Source organism: Pyrgilauda ruficollis, unplaced genomic scaffold, assembly GCF_017590135.1.
Source record: "Pyrgilauda ruficollis isolate IOZ18807 unplaced genomic scaffold, ASM1759013v1 scaffold16, whole genome shotgun sequence".
NCBI classification, from domain to species: Eukaryota; Metazoa; Chordata; class Aves; order Passeriformes; family Passeridae; genus Pyrgilauda; species Pyrgilauda ruficollis.
The window spans coordinates 3023853-3042527 of record NW_024514764.1 but is presented as its reverse complement, the minus strand read 5'-3'; the positions used below and the strand labels follow the sequence as shown (position 1 = coordinate 3042527).

At 50.3% G+C, this 18675-nt stretch overlaps 1 protein-coding gene across 1 annotated transcript; it reads right to left on the bottom strand.

Moving 5' to 3' along the window:
* Positions 1–9764: 9764 nt before the first annotated feature.
* Positions 9765–12084, bottom strand: GRIFIN (galectin-related inter-fiber protein). Its single transcript, XM_041462099.1, has 4 exons — positions 12073–12084; positions 10600–10679; positions 10346–10508; positions 9765–9929 (listed from the first exon to the last, which is right to left on the bottom strand). Exons 1-4 carry the CDS (start codon positions 12082–12084, stop codon positions 9765–9767), a joined length of 420 nt encoding a protein of 139 aa, XP_041318033.1.
* Positions 12085–18675: the final 6591 nt, after the last annotated feature.

The following is an 18675-nucleotide window of genomic DNA, read 5'->3' as shown; positions in this document are numbered from 1 at the left end:
CTTGATTTCACTGGGAAATTCCCCATCCCTTTTATTCTATGCATGTGAAAGAATAAAGTAAATATTTTTGGTCAGCCTTACGTGAAATGAAAGAAAGATCAGTGGTGGAACTACACTGGGGGGNNGGGGGGGGGGGGGGGGGGTGGCAGGCAGATGTGACCAGCCTGCAAACCTCTCCTGCGTGAGAATGCATTTGCTCTAAGTGTGCAACTGCTCATTCTCCTGCAGTTTTCTGTCTGTGTATTTATAGGTCTTCAGAGACAAACAGCTTCCATAAATTAATTGCAGAGTGCCTGGAGCACCAGGTACACATTATTCCACACAGAGAAAAGCATGGATACTCCCATGGAAACCTAAAATCTGCTGCAGTTTCACAGCTGCTCCATAAGCAAATAGACCTGTTGCAATGAGGCAACTACAGAGATCAGTCTTGGAGCTGGCAATTGGAAATCTCCATGCACCCAAGCCCTTGGCAGCCTCTGACTGCCTCCCTACAGCACACCTGCCATTACACATGGATGTAAAACACAGGATGGAAGTGTTTAAGTCAACCATTTCAGTAGGGTATTAACAGAATACAAGAAAGGAGAGTGCAGAAATGTGCCAGGGCTTGTTTTGTCCAGGTAGTTGCCTTCCAAGTGTTCAAGATAATAAATACATTTAACTTCTTTTTTTCCTCCTTGGTGCACTTTATTTGTAACTCCCATGATTTACTGCAGAGGGACCTTTAGGACTTCAAGACTAAATTACCAAGTTAATCAATGGTTCAATATAATTAGAATGAATCTGCTTTTGCATCCATTGACACAACTCACAAGTGCCAAGTCATCTCTAGCAGCAAATGATGAATCCATACACTGTGTGCAGCTGACAGAGAGCACAGGGCATTGATTATAACAAGTCCATTGATTCTAACAAGTTCAAAGTCACCAGATAACTCAAGATGGGGAATCTCCAATGAAAAGAAATGCTGTACCCTTTTCACTTTGGTTTGCCTCCTACAGAACAGCTTTGAAGTGGAAGCTAAATAAAGTACACCAGAGACAGGAGCCATCCTTCAGCAGCAAGGGCAATGGGCTGGGCTGTGATCATACAGCAAAGCACATCAGAAATAACCCACTGGTCTCACTGGAGTTACAGCTGTGAACAACTGACCTGAGAGGAGTGAGTCAGCCACTTTGGGGCTTCGCCAGAATCTCAAAAAACCTCACATTTCCCATGCCAGCTACAAGTGCCCAAACCTGCCCTGCCCACTGCGCATCAGAGTCCCAGGCCAGGGTAAATTTAGCTTTGCTGCCTCAGCACAACCTCCCTGCTCCCACTGCAGCAGAAGATGGGTATCACACAGAGCTGCAGTGATGCTCTGCCTGTCCCAGCAATGGGTATAAATTCAGGAAACCCTGAGGATTCTCCAGCTTGGGCTGGACCTTGAGAGTGTGAAGCTAGAGCAAACCCCCTGGTTGTGCATCTACTTGCAGCAGCTCGTGTGCTCTCCCCACTCTAATGTTTCTCCTTCCTACCCAGGCTCCCTGCCAGGATTTGGGGGATACACAGCCCTGTGTGGTCCCCAGTGCATCTGCATCCCTGACTTCTGTGTGATGGCTGGCACCCGACCAAAGGGCACTTGGCTCTCTTGGCTTTCTCCCAGTGCCCATCCCGACATGCCTGATGTGTCTCAGCTGGCACAGTTTGAGGTGAAGGCCTGTTGTGAGGATATAGCTGCTCTCCCCTCCTGTTCTTGCCCAGCAGGTAGGTGAGATGAGGTTTGCCCCCTTCACAGAGGTGAAACAGAATTAGGGCTTGTCTCAGTCCAGCAGGGCTGGATTGGTGCTACTGGGACAGATTGTCAGCGGTGCTGCTTGTGTGAGGTGAGCTAGGAGCACATTCCAGGGTGTTGGGGTGAGCACTGGCACTGCTGAAATTGTTTCCCACCTGACTTTGCTGTTTAGATTGCCCTTGGAAAGCACAGGACAAACCCCACCTCCATTGCCACTTGCCCCTTCTGCCTCCCACACTGTTTGACTGATGGCATGGACACGGGAGGAGCTGGGGATAAGGGAGACTCCCCCACATCCTCCTCACGTCTGCCCCAGTGCTGTGCCCACCCCTTCCCCCTCCCAGGACCCTGCTGGGAAGCTGTGTGTGAGCATTTTAACACTGAGTAACACAGAAACCTGACTCTCTTGCCATCAGGAGAGAGTAACAACATCACCGTTAACTCACATTGGATTTAAAAAAAAAAAAAATCTACCTTTCTCTGGGACATTTTCTTATAAATCTCTAAGCCAGCAACAAAACTCCCCAAGTCCTCTGTGCCAGCGGCGCGGGGATCTCTGAGCTGGCTTTGTCGCTCCCTCTGCTGGTGACTGCCCCGTCCCCTGCCAGCGCTGCTCCGGCACCGCCGTTTTGGGGACAGCAAAAACCAGCTATTTCTGAGCTATTTCTGGCCCCGGGGTCCAGGTCCTCATCACAATTCCCGTGTGAGATTCGCGGATGTCAGCACTTTGATGCTGCTGTGAATCCAGGAGGAGATAAGAGGCCAACGCTGCTCACAATCAAAGGCAATACAAGGGAGATGCCAAGTGCACTTCAGATTCTCTGAAAATAAAATAGCGAAGCAAATAAAAAACATCTGGGAATTGATGTTTGTTGTTTGTAATTACTTCCATGAGAGAGAAAATCTTTGTTCTCCCACTAGTCTTCCCCCAATCAAAGAATGAAACATTTAAACTATCTCCAGTCTCCTTTGGAGGATTTTAAATGGAGAATGTGTGCGTTTTTATGTCTGAGAATATTCACTGGTCTGTTTTCATAAACAGATATGTGCCAAATTCCATATCTTCTATCCTTTTTATTGGATGCCTTTTAGATTGAGTGCTCCGGAAATGTAGTGGCTGAAAGAAAAAGATAATTTTGCAAAGAAGAATTTGTCTAATACCATGTTCACCGGCTTGAGAACAATGAAACACCATTTTGGCATTAGAGTGATTGACATTTCTGTCTTTCAGATGTCTTTGCTTGTGGTTTTTGCAGAAGATCAGGCAAGTAGAAGGCTGGGAATGCAGGGCTAAACATGCTCCTGAAGAGCCCCTGTTTAAACACAGGGCCACACCAAGTGAGCTTGACCCTCTCTCATTAAATGGAGGATCCTGAATGGATGTGCAATGAGTAACAAAGTGAGTGTTTTAAGGAGAAATCAGTGCTGTGAATCCCTAAATCACTGCCCACATTTACAGAGAAGATTTTGAAGTGATAATGAGCATCAGGTCAAGCCTTTGAGAAGTTCGGAGTGCCAGGACTTGGCAGAGGAGGCAGCTGACACCCAAAGCACCCCTCTAACACTGCCTGCATTTATGCAGCCCTTCTCTCCCTGGAGCTGGACTTAGGATCCTCTGAGGCAATAGTGGGATTTCCTCCATGCCCACATTTTGTGTGGTGCTCTCACCCTCCTGCTCAGCACAGGCACCACAAACCCTGGGGAGAAATATTCAGAACCAGACTAAAAGCAAAGCCCAGAACGAGCAGATTTGGTGACTAAAGGAATCTGGTGGTCTGAGCAGGTTTGTGGGGCTCCATTTCACCCTGTTATGACTCCAAGCAGTTTTTCATTGGTGCTACCAAGGAGTGGCACTGCCAGGTGAGACAGCATTGTGAGCAGGGGCTGGTAAATCCTCCCTCCCTCCCTCCCTCCTTCTACCTGCTCCACATTTGAATATCAATACATCTTCCTTGGTGCTCTACACCCAGGTGCAACAGGCTAATAAATGGCTTTTCAGATGACAAATCTTCCTGGGTTTCATCAGCTGATTGCCATCTGGGGGAAGTCTGACAAAGGCTTTAAATTTGCCACTGTTTTGCCTTCTCCCAGCTGCAGAGGCTTGCAGAGGAAAAAAGCAGGGAGGCAGGAAGGAAAGGCTCTGCAGAAAAAAACACTCTCAGGGACCAGATCTGCTAGTAACAGAGAGGAGATAAAGATTTTAGAGAATACAATAGGAGGGAGTTTGTCTTTCTGAGTGAAATAACTTACTCTTAGCCTAGATGATACTTTGCCTAGCTGTCACAAAGCAGATGCCTCAGGGATCAGGTTGCAATAAGAATTAGAACTTGAGCACATTTGCAACAAGGGCTTAGTGATCAGTCAAGTGTTATGTGTTTAAAAACCAGCTTTCCTATGTTTTATATTTGCAATCAGGAAATTCTCAGGATTTGTGGTCTCTGGAATCAAGAGAGGATTAGCTGGGAAGCAGGGAGAGGCGTGATTTTAGTTCTGAATATTCTCCAATATTTTGACAGTATAAGATAATCTGTGAGCTGTTATTTATTTTCAGCAGCCTTTTAGAAGGAAACCCCACAACTAAAGAAAACCAGGCAGGCAGAGGCTTCGTGGGGCTGTTAGACCCTTGTCAGGATCAGTTGCAAACTTTTTTCTCCCTAATGCCTCACCTCTCTCTGTGCAGTGACTCATGTGGAAAGGCTCAGGCAATTTACTGGAAGTGCAATCAGTGCCCTCTCATCACCAGTGACTGGTCTGTCCTTCTGCTTCCAGTGTGTGTTCACAGCTCAGAGGAACTTCAGGAAATGAAAGCTGACAATAGCTGCAGCTCGCCGCAGAGGCGGAGGAGGTGACAAGGTGAAATAGCTGCATCTCAGTTTTACTCCCAATTTTTGAAACCAGAAAGGTTTTAATGCCATAGATCAAACAGCAGCTGCTAAGCCTTTGGAAAAGGGATGTATCACAGAAGGGGAGGAAAATGAAAGGTTAGTTGGTGGTTCTTTCATCATTTCTAGCATAAAACAAGCTAGAAAAATGCTGGTTAGTGTGGGAGAGCAGAGTGATGGTGTCTGTGTGCAGGTGGATGGAAACTCCTTGGGCTGGTGAGCTCTCAGCAGCCTGGGCCTCACTGAGACAAGGGGCTGGCTCAGCTGTGACACTTGGAGGGATTCATCACGGGGCCTGTTGGCTCCTCAAGGCTTGGGGCAACACCTGATAGATGATGAAAAGTCCCAGCCCAACCTAGCCTTAACTCCAGGGTCAGGCCCAGAGCTGCAGGGAGACAAAACCATCTGGTTCCCTCCTTCCTTTCTGCTCTCATTTCCTGCAAGTACCTTGGTTCCCTCCTGCACAAGGGTGTTATGATAGTTCTTTTTATACTTGGATCTTTATAAGTGCTTTTTAAGACCCCAAAAGTATTGAAATAATGGGATGGTGCAGAGAAAACATCCAGATCTCCACAGGCTGTTGTGCTCTGCTAAAACCAGACATTTGGGTACTGATGTCCATATAGCTTGAAGAAATAACATGATAAATTGCATCTGGCTTTGGCAAGAGGGTCTTGGACACACTGTGGGACTGGAGGGCCAGCAAATCTGAGCATCAGACTAATTTCTGTCACTCTTTCCTCAGGCAGTATTGATGCACAATAACTCAGCTGCCAAATAAAGTGATACCATCAGCTTCCCATTCTTCAACTTCTAGACCAGAGCCTTTCTTTCAGAAAATAATCCTTCTCCAGCCTTTCATGTCTGGAGCTGGTACCTGCCACCATGCATACAAAATCAGGACTGGGAGGTGTGCTTTTCTGTCTGAGCTGGCTCTGGATGGAGATGCTGAGTTAAAATGGCTTTACAAACCTCTCTTTAATTGCAGTGAAAGAAACACTGCTCTGCTTTCCTGCAGAGACTCTTCTAGCTGCATTCTGGGGCTGCCTGTAGCCTGAGTAATTGCCCTTCCCCACCAGAACTCAGAGTTACTACTCCTTTCCTCTCGTTTTATTTTCCTCACCCTCTTCAGAAAAAGGCTGACCGTTTTCCCTCCATGTTCCTCCATCCTTTCAGCAAACACCTGTGGCTGCTGAGCATTTAAGGAGTTGGACAGGCCACAGGGGCTGAAAAAGCAACCTCTTAGGGGGACTCAGAGGTGCAATGCAGAAAGTCACTGCTGATAAGGTCTGCACTTCCAGCAGGTATTTCTGTGCTGGGAAAACAGCCCTTGGGGGATGGGGGAAATTAGAGATGCCATAGACAAGGGGCCAGGGTCACTGAGCAGTGCCACAACACAGCTGCTTACTGTGAGTGGAGAGAAGACCTGTGCTGCAGCCCAGCTGTTTCCATCAGATATTCAGGGGGGGCATCAAAATGGGAGGAGAAATTGAATTTTTAATTAAATGGTTAAGAACTGCTGTCCTCCTGCCTTTCTTCACCAGAGCTGCCTTCTAGCACTGAAGAAATAGCTAAACACCCAGCATCAAATTTGGTATGTTGGGGGGTTTTTGTGCAGCCGTGGGAAAGAAAGAAAACAGGGCTTGAAAGAAAAGGTACCAAGTTGCAAAGTGAGTACGGGGCAGAAGCAGCCAGCGTGACTTTCTTCTTTTTTAGAACTTTCCTGAAAGTTTTTGTCACTGCATTGGCAACAAGTCCTTGCCCTTTCCCCCCCGTTTCCTGCCTCCAGGCAGGACCCAGGCTGATATTAATTGTCACTTGCTGAGGCTGGCAGGCGGTGTCAGTCAGCCAGCCCCGTGTTCCCAGGCTGTGCTGTGCTGGTGAGAGGTGGCTGAGGCTGATGAGGGAGCTGCTTGCTCACCAGCCTGTGAGGGAATTGCTGGGGTGTGTGGTGACTGCCAGTGCTGTCAGGGACACCGAGGAGCAGCTCTGGTCACGCATCAGCAGATGCTCCACAGGAGATCTGTGAAACTGCCAGAGGAGCCCTTGGAGCTCTGGCACAGCTCAAGCACGAACAATTATGAGCTTGACTTTCCCCTGGTTGATCTGGGGATGAAGCAGAGCGTTTCTGAGCTCTGCAGATCCAGTCTGAGGAGAGAACTGGTGGGAAAGGGACAGCCCACATGGGAGGTCATCACTTCTGTCAGTTTTGCCTCCTGAGACACATCTCTTTCCCAGGTATCCCATCCTGGATTGAGTAAAGCAGCAACTGCTGCTTTATCTGCAGATCCTGACTAGGACAGTCCCTACCCCATCCCACAGCAATGCTCTCTGTGGAACATTCCAGCTGGCTCCTCTGCAGAACTTGGCCACAGCAAAAATGCAGATCTTGACCTTGAGGCTGGGCAGTGAAATTCTGGTGGGATCCTCCAGTGCTGCAGCCCCTTCCCCTTCAAATTACCCTGGGCAGGAGCTTGTCTTTATCAGTTCTCCCCCCAGGTCATGACCAGGGAGGCTGATAGAATGTGGAAAAGGATTAATTTGTTCCCTTTGATCCCCTCAGTACCAGCCCATGATGCCTCCCTGGTGTGCCAGGCCTGCTCCAGAGACTTTCATTGACCATTGTAATTGCAGGGCTTAATTTTTTTTCTGGAGTTTTTCCTCACGGAACAGATGAGGGCCACAGACTTGGAGGAGATCTCATTCCCCATAAAATTCTGCAAAACATCTATAAACAGCCAGCCCTGAAGTTTTGCTTCCAGCAGGGCTCTGCAGATTCCCAGACCTCTCTTGCTCTTCTGCCCCCTTCACCCTTGGCTGTGTTTTGGCTGGAGGAGGCAGCAGATAAAGCCCTGAAGGCAGCAGCAGAGCTGGGGATGTGTCAGGAGAGATTGGGCTCTCCCTGTGCAGATGGCAACGGACTGAGATCAGCTGCTGGCAGGAGCTGGGGGGGATGTGTCCAGGAGTCAGGGCATAATCTCTGTCTCTGCCTGATTTTTGTGGCATCTCTTTATTTATTTGTACTTGAAATGTTTTTGCCCTGTTTGTCTGTGGTGCTTTGTGCTCGTTTCTGGGGAACAATGAAATTGTGGGGTGTTTCTGCAGCAAGGGCTATGGATGCAGCTGGTGGCCTTATAAGTACAAAGCATTACCCTTATAAATCATTTCATCACTTTTCCTCCATGAAAAATGATCTGTCTTTATCAGCCCCCAAAAAAAAGCACAAACAGAAAGGACAATTTCTTTCAAATGCTGCTCAGCGTTATCAGATGGATGACACAGAGATCCCTGCAGGCCTGGCTTTGTCTGGGTTTGTGCCTGTTTTGCTGAAGGCATGGCCATGAGAGCAAAGTGTGTTGAAGCCCTGGGTTATACCACAACAGCCAGAATTTGAGTTCACTCTCCTGTCCCATTGGTGATGGATTTATTCCAGGCCACAGGAAGTCTCACCATCTCCAACTTTCCTGACTTGCCATTAAGACCACTGCCATTTCCAAAACATATTTTCTGTTCTTTTTGGAGGGAAAAGGTACCATTTGGCACCATTTTGTGTTCCCAATGAGCCCTTTGCTGCAAGAACAGGATGGTTTCCCATTAGTGCCTTTGATAGTCTGGAAAAACACTGCAAATTTCTTAACAGGTTCATGAATGTCAGGTTTATGGCATCATGTGTTGTGGTTTTCTACACCCACCTCTTCCTCACAAGTCCTGGAAACTGTAAATAGAAGGAAGTGCTGGGAATGGCCAATTTGAGCACTGAGAAAAGGCTGGAGCAAAGCTGCAACCTTCAGAGATCTCATCCAAAGGCAAGGATGGATCAGAGCTGACTTATTAAATTATTTCTCCTCAGTGAAAAGGACTGGCAAGGCAGGATCATCTTTGCCTTTTCCATCAGGAATGTGTTCTGTCTTATATGTGAGGAACAAAAGAGTGATTAGGGGGCAGCTGTAATTGCATTTTTGGAATAAGTTCCTGTTCAGATTTAACACTGTGACATTATGCTGTTTATGATGCGTGTAATTAAAACAAAGTAAAAATAACATCTTTTACTCTGCTGTGGCCAGGTCAAGGAGTCACAGATATGTTGTGCTCCAAGGAAGGGTCTGGAAAAGAGAAGAGGGTGCAAGGAATAAGTGGAATGTTTTGAAAAACAACTAAAAAGGGAGAGAAAAGAAAACAATAAAGCAGAGAAAAGCCAGAGGCTATCCATGCATATCCCCAGGCACTCTGTTCATTCCAAGCTTATCAAAATTTCTAGACCCTGATTTACTCAGCTCCTTTTGTTTGGAGTCCAGCTGCATTTCTGGTGCATGCTGGAGGAACCATGTGCTTTTGTGTGCCTCCCCAAGCTCTTGCCCTTCTCTGACACACGACCTCACTCTGGGGTCTGTCCGAGAAGCCTGGAGCTGGCAGGAGTAGAGCTGAGCAAAATCTCTCAGCTGGTGAAAGGAATTCCTGGCAACACCTGGCAAGCTGAATCTTATCAAACTGTTCTGCATGCCAGGGACCTTCACCTTGCATTAGCCCTCAAAAAAAAGCAGTATTTTCCCAGTGCCAAAACCACACAGACCTCAACAGTGTCCTCCTGCCCAGCCACCAGCCCTTGCTCATGCCAGATGCCTGGACTGGCAGGGAAGGAATGATGAGATTGATCTGCCCAGGGAGGGATATCTCAGCAGGGATTTACTTGGTTGATTTTATTGGCAAATCTGGTATCATTCTTACCCAGCTCCTGCAAAGAAACATCCCTTTCCACCCCTAACATCCACATTCCCCACGTGCCCAGATGAGGACTGGTACTCATGCACACCCTACTCTTGGGCAAACACAATTTCTATGGTAACATTCAAGTGTCCAGACTACTCAAGACAGATTTTGATGTGCAGCAAAGATGATCAGACCTACAAAGCTTATTGTGCACCCTAAGCTGTAGGGGCAGAAGGTCTTTGAAGGGCTGGGTGATGAGAATGTCCATCCCTTCACTATGAGGACACATGGCCATCTCCCTGGTTGGTGGTGGCATGTGAAAACGGGGAGGAAATGATCCTTGGCTGAATCAGAAGCTTGAGGGGGAATGGTCTGTGAGAGAGTCCCAGCTCTGGTCTCTAGTAAAGACCTCGTTTGGTGATTTCCACTGAAGAAATGTCAATATCATCGAGAATCTGCAGCTTGGTGATGGATGAAAGATTCTTCTGCCGATGCTTGTACTGCAGGACTTTGTTTTCATTGATGAAAACATGGAAATAGTCCTGGTCAGAGTAGATTTCAACCTGAAAGAGAGACTGTGTTATGTTCATGTGGCCTTACTGAACCTTGCTTCTGTCATGTCAGGGAGCTGCTGGGTCTGTCCACCCACCTCAAACCCTGCCAGAGCTCACACACACACACTGCTCACCCCCACTCTGGGCACAAAGAGGGAATAACTGAGTTTTTCCTTTCATGATAACAAAATCTGGTGGTAATGCAAAGCCTAAATTGAAAACAAAGGCAGCATCCAGGGATTATTGCTGGAGCTCTGCAGGTCTGTGCCAGAGTTGGTTATAAATCACCAGGTTATAACAGGATTACTAACAGGAGACAAAGCCAGAGAGGGGATATTGCTGGGTATGGCATTGGCAGGAAAGGCAATGGGGAGCACCCCAGTGTTGGGTGAGACCTGAGGAGACCTGTGGGGTGACAAAGTTACCTGAAAGGGCTCCTTTGCTCTGAAGGGGAAGATGCTGTTGACCTCTTCCTGCCCCCAGTGGCTGTTGAGGAAGGAGTTGCAGACAATTCTGGAGCTGGAGAGGCGAGGGTTAAAGTGGAGAGCGATTTGGTCTCCGGAATCACAGAGCAAATTAATCTCAAACCTAAGACAGTGAGAGAAAAGGGATGGAGAGCTGTGAATGATGCTTCTGGCCCTTGTGAGGCAGGAGGGCTGGGAGCAGAGCATGTCCTTACATGCTGGAACTGGAGCTGGTCTCACCCTTGACCACGATGCTCCATCCAGGACAGATTCCCTCTGGGTGCAGGGCCTCAAACTGCAGACAAGGAGGAGGACACAGCAAGGTGGCAGAGATCCACTGCCCCACTCAGTCCTGACTCTTCTTTCTCACATTTTCATTGTAATCTTCTTTCTCTCCCCTTCCCACACAGGCACATTCTCTATCTCTGTCTTTTTCTCACTCCTAAATAATCTCAGAGACTCTAAACTGATAAGATATTAAGTCTCCATGACATCCAGTTGATGAGGTGGGATTTGCTGTCCCCCAGGTCTTTTGTAAAGAGCTGAGCGGGATCAGAAAGCCAAAATAAAAGAAGAACTTGAATGCCTTCATTGTTGTCAGGACACAAAGATATTCTGCTTCTCTCTGCACCTGAGCAATATAAATCTGAAGCAGAAAACTTTGTGATGGCTTTGAAGCAGAGGAGCAGGTGTAAACTGACATCCAGACTGAGCTCATCCAGTGTTACACGGCTGATTCTTCCCAAAAGTTCCTGCCTGAGCCCCTGTTCCACGTGCTCTCCCCATCTCCAAGGTTAAACTTGCATAAAATGAGCTGGAAAATGTTCCTTTTGAATAATTCATAGTTTTATTAAATAACTCATTTTAATAAGAAGTTCTTGCCATTTCACCCCACTTTTTTTTTTTTTTTTTTTAAGCGCTCTAACGATCTTGCATTTCTGAGCATCCCCTCTCACAAACTTGCTCACATTAGGAAAATCTCCCCAGCCTTGACATCTGCGCTGCCAGTTGTGTGCCTGTTTCTCCCTTCCTGTAGCTCAGGACTTCAACTCCCCTGTTTCTTTCTCTGTCACAAGTTTTATTTCCAATGCTTTTTTAGGACATGCACATTTTTGGGCATTTGGCAATGACCAACCTCATACCTTCATGCCTGGCTGCTTTATGAGGGCAGCTTTGGCACCCCACACATGGGCACTGAAAGGCTCTGAGCAGTGCTCACCCCCTGAAGCACAGACAGCTGCTGGAGCTGATGAGTTCTGGATTCAAAGGGCACGATGGCAGCACCCAGGTTCACCTTGCCCTGACCCTGGGGTTGTAACCACGGCACCAACCCCAGCAAGAGACACAGCACACACAGGAAAGGGCTGTTCCCTCTGCTGCTGGCTGTCCTAACAGAGATGGAGAGCAACACACAGGTCTCAGCTAAAGCCTGCAAGTGAGAATTGCTGACTTTAGGGCAGCACCACCCCAGACCAGCCCTGCTATAACCAGGATGAAAATCTCTCCTATTGCCCTTTACTGAGCATCACAAAACTCACTTTTGCAGAAGCCTGGACCAGACTGACACAGAGGAGCAATAACCCCTGTGTTATTCAGGATTTCTACCTGTCTGCCCCTTCCCTTCCACTTCCCTTTACCCTCTGTCACCCCCAGCCCCGGCAGTGCCACCCCCTGTCCCCAGCGCTCACCCGCAATGCCATCGCTCTCCAGCCCAGCCCGGGGCACGCACAGAGGGCTTTTTATAGATGCTGCCGGCCAGGAGCCCACGTGTGCGGGGCTGGCATCCCCGGCGGGCTGAGGTCGGGATGGGGAGCAGCAAATCCCTCTGAGGCCGGCGGGTTAATCCGGCCCCGCTGCGGTGCTGGGCTCGGGCGGGATGGAGCCGTGTGATCCAGAGGGGTCACAAGTGTCTAAGGCACGAAGGAAAGATGGGGACCCCCAAAGCACATCTGACATCCACCTCAGGGACCCGAGAGAAGGGAGGTGGCAGAGGAATGATGTCTCTGACAGGGTCTCAGCTACACCCTGAGCATCGGAGATGCATTTTTCTCCCTGTTTCCTTTTTTCTCTCTTTGTGAGTCACAGCCTGGCCTGAAATTAGCTGATGCCAGCTTTGTCACAGCCACTTTCCCCCCTCGTGGTGCCCCGGGGCCGGCCAGACTCGGGATGCTGCTGTGCTGAGCTCAGCACGCCCCGCTTCTGCATTTCCCTTCCCTGCTGGGGACAATACAGGGATTTGGGAGCAGGGTGAGCGAGCCTTTGTCCAGTATTTCCTGACATGGAAATGCACCAAGAAATGAGCAGCGTTGAAATGAATTTCAGTGATGAGGTGTTTTCATAAGCTAGGCAAGGGAAGGATGGTTGTGCATCCCCCCTTCCCACAGTGTAAATGTCTTAAAACTGTGAAGCACTGTCCCCAGCTCTGTATGCATGGGAGGCTGTGATTATCCTTGGCTGGTCCTACACGAATCCATGGCTTTTGTGGACTAAAATCCCCTTATAGACCACAGCTCTGGGTATTATTTAATATTTGTTTTATTTCCGGCAGATAAGCAGAATGATAACTACAATTCCAGGCTCTGGTGCCCTTGGCAGACAACTAAAAATGCAATTCAGCACACATAGAAGCCTCTCTTTGGACGGAAAAAGCCAAATCCTAGGCCAGGATTTGCCCATTTGGACTCTCACAAAGCCAAACCTTGTGAAGCCGAGCTCTGCCGTGGTCTCTCCCGGCTCTCCCGGCGCTGTGCTGGGGAGCAGGAGCAGAGCTCTGTGCTACAGATGGCAGCATTGGGACGTGCAAGGGAGCCCCGAGCCAGCGGCAGAGGCGCCCAGGTGGTGTTGGAAGGACAGGGACAGGGACAGGACATCCCACCTGTCGCTCCTTGGGTTGCTGAAGGACATTGGTGCCTCCAATCTGCCCAGCTGCATCTTTCCCCTTCTTATGGCCTGAACCCAATATTGTGTTTTCAGCCCCCAAGTCAGCCATCCCTGCTCACTTCTGCTGCCTGCAAGGAACTGCAGGGACAAAGGGCTGCTTTTGAGATACTCACAGAGATGGTGGGCAGAACCAAGCAGAATTACTGTCCTGTGTGTAGGAAAGGAGCTCTGCAAGCTAAATAATTGTGTCAACTTTATAATAATTATGTTAGTGATATCAGTGGATGGGGGTAAGGCTTGGGCACTGCAGAGCAGGTTGTGTTCAGGCAGGCTCAGCTACTTCTCCAAGGGTCACCCCAAATCCAGACAGGCCTCCCAGACCAAATTAGGGGCTATGATTTCCCCAGAGCACACCTCTATGCAAGGCTTCTCCAGACTTGCTTATCTGCTGCCTGGCAGTATTTGCACCTCCTCTGCAGCCATTTCATCTTCTTGAGGGAATTCCTAAAACTCCCCTGTGCAAACAGGGGTCAGCCTGTGCTCCAGCCATGCTGCTTTAGGAATGTGCTACCCCAGGAAGGGTTTGGGATGTTGCTTTGCTGGCTCTTCCCCATTCCCTTTCGCCCAGATCCATGGCTCTGCAATAACTTGGGATCTCTCTCCAGCACTGCTGTCTACACGGGACTGGCCATGTCAGTGCTGTGCCAGGGCTGGATGCTGTGAATGCTCCTCCAGGCTTAGTATGGGAGAGAAAATACCTATAAAACCTTTGTGAGTTAAAGCTTGGTGAGTTAAACCTCTATTTCTGCCATCTCACACTGCTGTGCTTCATGGAACTGGCCAGGAGAGGGCTGGAGAGTGCAGGCAAATCCCTGAGACAAACTATAACAAAATTCACTCATGGTTCCAACTCTAACTCTCCTCTGACTCTGGAAGAGTCTGATGCAACACCTGCTGCTGCTCTGGGACAGGGGTGGGTGCTGCAGCCTGCAGCTCTCATCCCTGCTGTAAGGAGACTCCAGCCTCTCTGGCAGCAGCCCCTTGCAGCTGCTCAGCCCAAGCATCCCAAGGCAGCTCATCAGAGAGCACCGAAGGAAAACATCACACCCCGTAAGGTGGCAAGAGAAACAGGGGAAGCTGACACCCTGGCACACGCTGCTGGGCTCCAGCTGAGCCTCCTGCCCCTCACTGCGGGGTCAGCCCTAACGAGGGCGGCCTCGGCTCCGGCAGCTTCTGGGAATGAGTGTTTGTCAGGCTTTCCATTCTTTGGCCTCCTGTTAGCATGTCCCATCATCCTCCCAGTCAGGCACTGGGGCTGGGGAAGGGAAGGCATGTTCTCTCCCCCAGCAGCTGTCTGGGTATGGAATTCTGCTTTTATTCTTGTGGATGGTAAGAAAAGGAGCCTGGTTGTGTCCCGGACAGTGCTGTGAATGCGACTCATTCCAAGTGAAGTCTCTGCCTCTCATTGCTCTTTCCCCACGCTGCTGGAAAGGGGAAGGTGATCCCACCCCTCGACAGGGCCATGAACCCACACAAGTGCAGCTGAGGCCAAGCCTGGAGCCGCTGCTGTCCCCGGCCCAGCTCCTGCTCCCCGCTCAGGACTTCCCTTCCGTGCCTTTGAGGAGCGGGGATGAAAGGCAAGGAGTGGAAACACAAAGCATGCCTGGTTTATTTTATTTATGACTGGCCTCTGCTTAAAAGGAAACCAGCATTATCAGTCCCAGCACCGCCAGGTCAGATGAGTAAATGAAAGAGAAGGGTTTAGTTTATGACTGGGAGCTCGAGTTTGCTCTTATAAGGGCATCCCGCCAGGCATTGCTGCTGCCACTTTGCTGCTGCTCCTGTCAGGGATGGCCAGGCTCAGCCAGGAACTGAACCAGGGTCTTCCAGAGGTGAAAGCCTTGAGGCAGAGAGTGGCTGAGATCAGGTTGTACCTACCCCTCCTTCTTTGGCTTGGGGCAGCCACATGTGCTGTGACACAACATCCCTGCAGCCAGCAGATCCCAGCGGGTCCGTACCCACTCCTGCTGCATGCCAGGCTTGGTGAACCTGACTGTGCTTTCCTGCTCAATTCCCCAGGCAGAAGGTGGCAAAGCCATGTCAGAGTAGGTCCCTTTGCCCTCACCAGTGAGTCCAGCTGGAAAGGGTGTTGGGTCATGGCTGGTGCTGATCCCATCGCTCCTGCTCTGTGAGGTGCAGGCAGAAGGTAAACACACACCCTGGCACAGGCTGCTGTTTAGTGCCTGGGGTTTTTAGAGCCAATATTTGATGATCCATAAATAATTGCCCTGTTGTATATGCAGGGACCTGATTTATCCTGCTCCTTGATGATACCTTCCAAACTCCTTGGGGAAACATCTGTCTCCCTCTTCCTGGTGATTGATGGAGGAGGAGGAGAGCTGGCACTCGGCCCCGTCGCGCTCCTCAAGTCGGTGTGTGGGTGTACTGCTAGTCCCTCCACAGTGGCTCAGAGCTACAGCAATGACAGATCCTCGGGGGGAGGGAGGTTATGTATGAACTCTCCCTGCTCACTTTTATGTTGAGTCCCTGGTTCCTGAGGAGCGGCATCAGCATTGTCAAATCCCCCTTCATTCCCCATTGCTAACTCTTGCCAATTCAGAAGTGCTTCCCAGCGGCTTCCCAGGTGAGGTCTGTCTCGGGGAGCCATTCTTCCTCGGTCTGAGCAGCTCTTATTCCATGCTGAATGATTTACTGCCCCAGAGCACAGGGGGAGGACGAGGCACTCCACTGGAGGGGCTGCAGCTTGGCCGTGCGCTCTGCTCCTGCTCTCGGCTGCGAGCACAAACATCTCCTGCTGGTGCTCCCCCTGCAAGCTCCGTGCCAGCCCCTCGGCCAGGGAGCCCACGTGCCAACAGGCCTGAGCACGGCTCGGGCGGGCCACGCTCCACGGCTCAAAGCCTGCACTCGTGCCCCGGGCAGCAGCGTGTGGGCTGGAGCCGCAGTCGTGTGCCTGCAGCTGGCTTTGGAGAACGTGCAGAGCAGAGGAAGCCTGGAGCGGTGGAAAGAGGGAGGGAGGCAACCTGTGAGGTTTTAGGGATGCTCTGGGGTTCAGGGAGCAGCCACAGGTGCCTCCTGTGTGCTGGAGCCCTTCTGGCTATTGGCAGGTTTCATGAGGACTGTTCGGGTTTGGGGAACATTGGGATTTGTGTAGCCCTGCTTTTGCACCATTTTCAATGGAGATTTATTAACATAAGGAGTGCTAGATTCTGACATCATAAAAGCTTTTCCATGCCCTTGCTTGATATTCTCATCACACCTGAAAACATTTGTCCCACATTCTGGGTCCTAGAGGAGGTCCAGTTTGGGGTCAGATGGTGACTGGCGCTAAAGGGGGCAGAAAAACTCTAAAAAGAAGAAAACAATGAGACCATCAGTATCACAAACACTTCAGCCTCCTCCAGCCAGTTGCTCAGCCCAGCCCTGAGTGACCTTTCCCAAGCACAGAGAAGTGCAAATAATACCCAGGAGGAAGCTGTGCCAAGGCCAGAGCCAGCTCAGCCCCTTCCCAGCAGGCAGACAGCCTGAGGAGCTGTGTCCAAGAGCCACCATCCGCCAGGGTGGCACAGATGGTGCTGCCTCCAACCAGGATGGGCAATTTTTCCTCCAGGCAGATCGGTGGTGGTCAGTGCTGGGACACAACAGATGGCATCATGCTGGGCTCCTGGAGCTGCTGATACAAGCGTGAACTCCACCCCGAGGATACACCAGGGAGATTGGAGGGGGTTTGGAGGCATTTGTTGGGGAGGAACTCTGGGTTTCATCAATGAAAAGGGTTTGGAAACTGAGAGGCTTGCAGCTCTGGGAGCCAGAGCGTGTCCTTCCTCCACCTCCGAATATTTGACCACTCCTTGCACCACCACTGCTTCCTTCTCTTGGTCCTGTTGCAGTGAGGCACCAGCTCATCACCTGCCCTGCTGCAGCAGAGGGACAGTGACAGTAGAAGAAGGGATGTAGGGTCCACTCACCACCCCAGGTTCTGGCAGAAGGTGGGATGACACAGGGGTGAGTGCAGGAAGGACATTTTCAGCCTGGTACACATCCAAAGGTACCAGTTCCAGCAGGACCCCACACATACCTGCTCCAGGCCACCCAGTCAACAAACCCTTGAGCTTGGAGCACTGGTCCCCTCCACAGGCTCTGACCTTTGCTGCTGGTGGCTGAGGAGAAGTTCTGGGTGTTGCAGAACCCTACAAGAGGCAGCTGGGGAGGAGGATGCAGCTTTTTGCTATTTTGGAGAGCAGGGAGGAAGAGGAAGGGCTGCTAACAAAGAGCGAAACTAGAAAAATGACAACAATGACAAAAAACCTTCTCCCATTTAGGGAACCAAATGCATTGGTTTCCTGATGTCACCAGGATAGCTCAAAGTGAGAGACACAGGAGAGGCACACGTTCAAGCTGCTGAGGGGCAGCTCTCAGGTCCCAAGGCAAGGGTTCAGCTGGAAAGGACCAGAGGCCCCACCAGCCCCCTGAGCCCCTGACCTGCCCAGGGGCCAGGAGGTGCCTTTGCCTCTCTCCTTTTCCTGGCTCCCCTCCATCCTCTCCCCCAGCCACTGTCCAGGAGCAGATGCCTTGCTGTCACACCCCAGAGCCAGGCAGGAGCCAAGGTGGTGGTAGCCAATGGTACCACATTTTTTGGAGATTTTTGGGGCTCACAGAAGTGCTGAGGAATGAAGAGCGGGAATCATGGCCTTCCCTACAGCTGTGACTGCTGCTGGCTCCTCTGGAGCTGGAGGAGCAACAAGCCCACCTCCCCCTTGAGAGCTCTGCTCCTCTCTGCCCCTTCCACAGCCTGGCCCTGCCCCAGCTCCTCCTTCTCAGACAGTGAAATTGTTCTTCTCCAGACAAACAGACAGCCCCTGCCCCAGGGAGCCTGTGGTCAAGACAAGGAGATGCCATGTTACTTGGTTTCTTCTCTATTTTCATTTTGGCTTTTAGACTTGCAGATGGGTTCCAGCCACAAAGTCTGGAGGCACGTCCGGCTTCCAGCAACTCCTGGCTTGGGTGGAGGCTGAATCCAGGCTGTTGATTTAGTCCCTCTCTATTTCTGGTGCTGGCTTTACACGTAATTTGATTCTATATAGTTATGGAGAGAACTAAGTAGAGCGTGAGAATTTCAGCACGGGAGGTGAAGGGATGCTTTATGAATGAAACATTTGTTAGTGCAAGGGTCCAGCAAGAGGAAGGGACACAAACTGGCAGGAAGAGCACAGTGTGGGGGGATGGAGGGGTCCAGCAAGGGGTTTAATCCACAGAAGGCTCCACCCAGACCCACCCACACTTTGGCTGCAGTTTTCCTGCTCTGGGAATTGGGGTTGAATCCCATCTGCATCTCAGTAGCAGCTCAGGAGAAGCCAAGGCACGCTCAGGAGCTGAGGACAGGGCTGCAACTC

What these genes read in the sequence shown, in the direction of transcription:
- GRIFIN (XM_041462099.1), bottom strand. An exon ending in ACCAGCTCCAGTTCCAGCAT is followed by an intron (nt 10,509 to 10,599) that starts GTAAGGACATGC and finishes TCACTGTCTTAG; the next exon opens with GTTTGAGATTAATTTGCTCT. An exon ending in GAGCAAAGGAGCCCTTTCAG is followed by an intron (nt 9,930 to 10,345) that starts GTAACTTTGTCA and finishes TCTCTCTTTCAG; the next exon opens with GTTGAAATCTACTCTGACCA.